General features: G+C 46.1%; 1 protein-coding gene across 2 annotated transcripts in view; it reads left to right on the plus strand.

Moving 5' to 3' along the window:
* Nucleotides 1-720, plus strand: part of LOC125481251 (thymosin beta-10-like) — a 49,209-nt gene extending 48,489 nt beyond the window's left edge. For both annotated transcript variants that reach the window (XM_048592564.1, XM_048592557.1), the window contains exons 2-3: nt 231-340; nt 427-720. In XM_048592564.1, the coding sequence (XP_048448521.1) occupies nt 241-340; nt 427-461 (135 nt within the window). In that variant the 5' untranslated portion in view covers nt 231-240 and the 3' untranslated portion in view covers nt 462-720. The remainder of the gene's footprint in view (nt 1-230; nt 341-426) is intronic.
* Nucleotides 721-5,186: the final 4,466 nt, after the last annotated feature.

Consider the following 5,186-nt stretch of genomic DNA (forward strand, 5'->3'; position numbering starts at 1 on the left):
GGGGGGGGGGGGGGAGAAGCGGGCTGTGGGATGGTGTGTGTGTGTGTCGGCGGGGAGAAGCGGGCTGTGGGAGATGGGAATGATATGAAAATAATTCTCTCTTCTTACTTCATTTATTGTGCCTGTGACATGGAGAATTTTGGAACGAGAGATTCTTAACTCTGTATTCCCTACTCTGCCAGTGCTATAAATGTACAGGCTGGTGTTAAGGCTAACTTTTTTCCCCTCAGATTTACTGAAATGGAAGAAAAGCCTGACTTCAGGGAGGTTGCCTCCTTTGACAAGAGCAAGTTGAAGAAGACAGACACAGAAGTGAAGAACCCTCTCCCTACAAAAGAAAGTAAGGAACGTGTTGGAATTGTTACTTCCTCCAGCTGTTCCCTCAATTAACACTTTTAATCTGAGTTTAATTTCTTTCTTTTCCAGCTATTGATCAGGAGAAGAAGGCAGGGAGCAACTAGATCGTGGCCATACCTGCCTAGAGTCAACTCTGTCCATGGCTGCAAGAATCTCTGGGGTGCTTTTTTTCTCCTTGCTCTTTTTTTTTGAGAAAAGAAATCACTGATCTATACTGTGAACTGAACTACTGACAGAAGTGAAGCATTACAAAGTAAAGGATCTGGGGCTTCTCGTCCCCTGCTTAGTCATTTCTGCTGTGGTCCTCATGCATTCCTCAGTGCTGTAAAGGAAATGAATAATAAAAATTCAATTTGTGCTGAATGTTGTCTTTCCTTTGGTTTCAGCAAGGCTTCATGTAATTTGTTTTAAATTTCCTAAGTAGGATCAGATAAGAATAGGAGTGTAAAATGCTGAAATTGTGATAATTTGGTACTAGCTTAAAAGTTTGTGTTGGCAGATTGACAGGGAGACTCTGTACAGGCTGTCTAAACCTGTATCTAATTTGAAGCTCTTAATGTTCAGGCCCTTTTAAACTTCCAAGCAGTGCATTACAGTGGACAGCCTACTGTATCTGCTTGCACTATTCATGATCATCTAAAGAATCCAGCTTAATTGGTTAGAATCCAACTTCCCCCTTCAGCATTCAAGGAGTGAATGCCCTGAGTACCCAGAAATGACATTACTTTCCTTCACAGGATTCTTCAATGGAGCAAGATGGATTATTTTTGCATGTTCAAATCTGACTTGCAGAATCAGTTTCAGCGCAGGTAGTGGACAGGTCTGATGAGCGTCAATTTAATCGCAAGACATCTAGTTATGTAAATTATGGAAATTAATTTTAATAAAGAAACTTGTCATCCATTCTGCTTTTAATTGGGAGCTGTGTATTTAAGTTACTAAATGCGAGTGCTCATGCAAGACATTTGCAATTGGATTAATGTCTGATAATGGCACTTCGACAGGGTTTGTTATTCTTCCAAGGGCTTTGAACTTTTCATTTTGTCAAAAACAAGTTAAAGTCCCGGTGTAAAACCAGGCCTAGGATTATAGAGACAACAAGGTGCAGGGCTGGATGAACACAGCAGGCCAAGCAGCATCATAGGAGCAGAGAGGCTGACGTTTCGGGCCTAGACCCTTCTTCAGAAAAGGGGGAGGGGAAGGGGGTTTTGAAATAAATAGGGAGAGAGTGGGAGGTGGATAGAGGAGAGGATAGGTGGAGAGGAAACAAACAGGTCGAAGAGGCGGGGATGGGGCCAGTAAAGGTGAGTATAGGTGGGGAGTTAGGGAGGGGATAGGTCAGTCCAGGGAGGACGGACAGGTCAAGGGGGCGGGATGAGGTTAGTCGGTAGGAGATGGAGGTGCGGCTTGAGGTGGGAGGAGGGGATAGGGAGGCAGGGACGAGCTGGACTGGTTTTGGGATGCGGTAGGGGGAGGGGAGATTTTGAAACTTGTGAAATCCACATTGATACCACTGGGCTGCAGGGTTCCCAAGCGGAATATGAGTTGCTGTTCCTGCAACCTTCGGGTGGCATCGTTGTGGCACTGCAGGAGGCCCAGGATGGACATGTCGTCTGAGGAATGGGAGGGGGAGTTGAAATGGTTCGCGACTGGGAGGTGCAGTTGTTTATTGCGAACCGAGCGTAGGTGTTCTGCAAAGCGGTCCCCAAGCCTGCGCTTGGTTTCCCTGATGTAGAGGAAGCCACAGCGGATGCAGTATACCACATTGTCAGATGTGCAGGTGAACATCTGCTTGATGTGGAAAGTCTTCTTGGGGCCTGGGATGGGGGTGTGGGAGGAGGTATGGGGGCAGGTGTAGCACTTCCTGCAGTTGCAGGGAAAAGTGCCGGGTGTGGTGGAGCTGGAGGGGAGTGTGGAGCGGACAAGGGAGTCACGGAGAGAGTGGTCCCTCCGGAAAGCCGATAAGGGTGGGGAGGGAAAGATGTCTTTGGTGGTGGGGTCGGATTGCAGATGGCGGAAGTGTCGGAGGATGATGCGTCGGATCCGGAGGTTGGTGGTGTGGTACGTGAGGACGAGGGGGATTTTTTTTGGTTCTTATTGCGTGGACGGGGTGTGAGGGATGAGTTGTGGGAGACACTGTTGAGGGCGTTCTCGACCACTGAGGGGGGGGAGAAGTTACGGTCCTTGAACAACGAGGACAACTGAGCAGGAACAGCAACTCATATTCCGCTTGGGAACCCTGCAGCCCAATGGTATCAATGTGGATTCCACAAGTTCTGCTCCTATGATGCTGCTTGGCCTGCTGTGTTCATCCAGCCCTGCACCTTGTTGTCTCGGATTCACCAGCATCTGCAGTTCCTACTATCTAGGAATATAGAGTCTGTCCTTGTTACTTGTTTATGATCATAGAGAATGAAAATCTAATTTGAAAACTTCTAGATTTGAAAAAGCAGGTTTACATTTTCTAAGGAATATTATTCAAGAAATTAACAGACTTGAAATGTGCATGTTATTTCAGCAGCATTGAAGAACAGCCTAAACAAAGTTTTGTAGCAATGCTATAAACTGCTCTTCAAGTTTTACTTTGTGGTGGTCTGCCTACTGGAATTGCACTATAAAAATTTGATGTAGGCAGTTATTTTCTGTAGAATCAAAGCTTTCCTGAAACACCATAAGAGGTAGGAGCACAATTAGCTCATTCAGCCCATCAAGTCTACTCCAGCTGATATATTTGAAACGCATTCTTTGCCTTCTGCCCAAACCCTTGATCCCTTTACTAATCTGTCTTAATTACCCTGTGACTTGGCCTCCACAGATTCACTACTGTGGCTGGGGGGGGAGCGGGAAAAACTCATCTCAGTTCTAAAGGGTTATGCCATCACTCTGAGGCTATGCCCTCTGGTCCTAGTCTCTCCTACTAGTAGAAACATCTCCACATCCACTCTATGTAGGTCTCTCCACATTCTGTAAGTTTTAATGCGATTCTGCTCTCATCCTTCTAAACTCCAAGCACTGACACATTCCCTAACCACTCCTCTTATGGGATTAGTTCTTGTAAACCTTTTCTGGACCCCTACAAGGCCAGCACATCCTCCCCTTGATTGATTCGGGACTCAAAACTGCTCACAATGTTGCAAATGAAGTCTGACCAAAAACTTGTACAGTGTCAGCAGTACATCCCAGCTCTTGTATTTTAGTCCTTGCAAAATGAATGCTACCATTGCATTTAAAAACTGAAAAAATGCAGATGCTATAGATCAGGAACAAACAAGTTGCTGGAAAAGCTCAGCAGGTCTGGCAGCATCTGTGAAGAAAAAAATCAGAGTTAATGTTTTGGGTCCAGTGACCCTCAGAACTGGGGAAGGTCACTAGAACCGAAACGTTAACTCTGATTTTTTTTTTCATCACAGATGCTGCCAGATATGCTGAGCTTTTCCAGCAACTTCTGTTTTTGTTCCTAACATTGCATTTACCTTCCTAAGTGCCAACTGAACCTGCATGTTAACCTTAAGAGAATCCTGAACTAGGTCTCCTGAGTCCCTTTATGCTTCAATAGTGTATGCATCTCTTTCCTACCAAAGTGCATAACCTTTTTTTTTTGGGGATGTTTTGGGACGCTGCTGCAGCAATGAAGGCAGTGTGGTGTGTTCCTTGTGGTCATTGCTGCTGGGTCTGGCCTGGGATTCCTTGAGGTGGCTTCTGTGGTGTCTTCTGGTCCAGGATTCCAATGGCCTGAGATTCGTCAGCTTTGATGTCAGCTTTCTGCAGTGGTGGAGACCACGGTTCCTGTCTCTTCCATGACCTTGGGAACCCACGAGCCATGAATTGAACAAAGATGGACTGTTTTATATATGATTTCTATTGTTAATTTAAGTCCTGGATTGTGGCGACTTGTAAAAATACAAGTGACAATGTTATTCTATTCTGTTCTAACCTCATGCATTCTGCGTTGCAGTCCATTTGCCAACTTTTTACCCACTCTCCCAGCCTGTCAACGTCCTTCTGTAGCCTCCCTGCTTCCTCAATACTACTTGTCCTTCTACCTATCTTTGTGTCATCTGTACGTTAGCAACAATGCCCACACTTCCTTTGTCCAGATCATTACAATGTTTCTTCCTTTCAAAAGCAGTGAATCTTAATCTTTGGCACAAGAGTAGCCTTCATAGATGTTTCAGCAAATAATTGTCCTACTATTTAGCTGTGTTTAGATAATTCCATTATTTCATCTATCCCTTTCCTGCCACCTCCATCCCATTTGCTATCCACGTCAATTCCACCCCATTGCTCAGGGAGATAACTTCAGTCAAGCCCTCTGCTGGATTTGTTTTCCATCAAAGCCTGCCACAACCTTTTGCTACAACAGTTGGTAGTTGCAGATGCACCATTGGGCTGCACGGTTCTCAAGTGAAATATGAGGTGCCCAATGGTATCAATGTGGACTTCACAATCTTCAAAATCTCCCCGCCCCCGATCGCATCCCAAAACCAGCCCAGCTCGTCCCCACCTCCCTAACCTGTCCGTCCTTTCTCCCACCTATCCACTCCTCCCACCTGAACCCCCACGCCCATCTCCTACCTACCAGCCTCATCCCCGCCTCCTTGACCTGTCCGTCTTCCCTGGACTGACCAACCCTAACTCCCCACTTACACTCACTTTACTGGCTCCAACCCTGCCTCCTTGACCTGTCTGTCTCCTCTCCACCTATCTGCTCCTTTATCCATCTTTCGTCCGGCTCCCCCTCTCTCTCTCTATTTATTTCAGAATCCCCTTCCCCTCCCCCATTTCTGAAGAAGGGTCCAAACCCGAAACGTCAGCTTTCCTGCTTCTCT

Source organism: Rhincodon typus, chromosome 3 (assembly GCF_021869965.1).
Source record: "Rhincodon typus isolate 14 chromosome 3, sRhiTyp1.1, whole genome shotgun sequence".
Classification (NCBI taxonomy): domain Eukaryota; kingdom Metazoa; phylum Chordata; class Chondrichthyes; order Orectolobiformes; family Rhincodontidae; genus Rhincodon; species Rhincodon typus.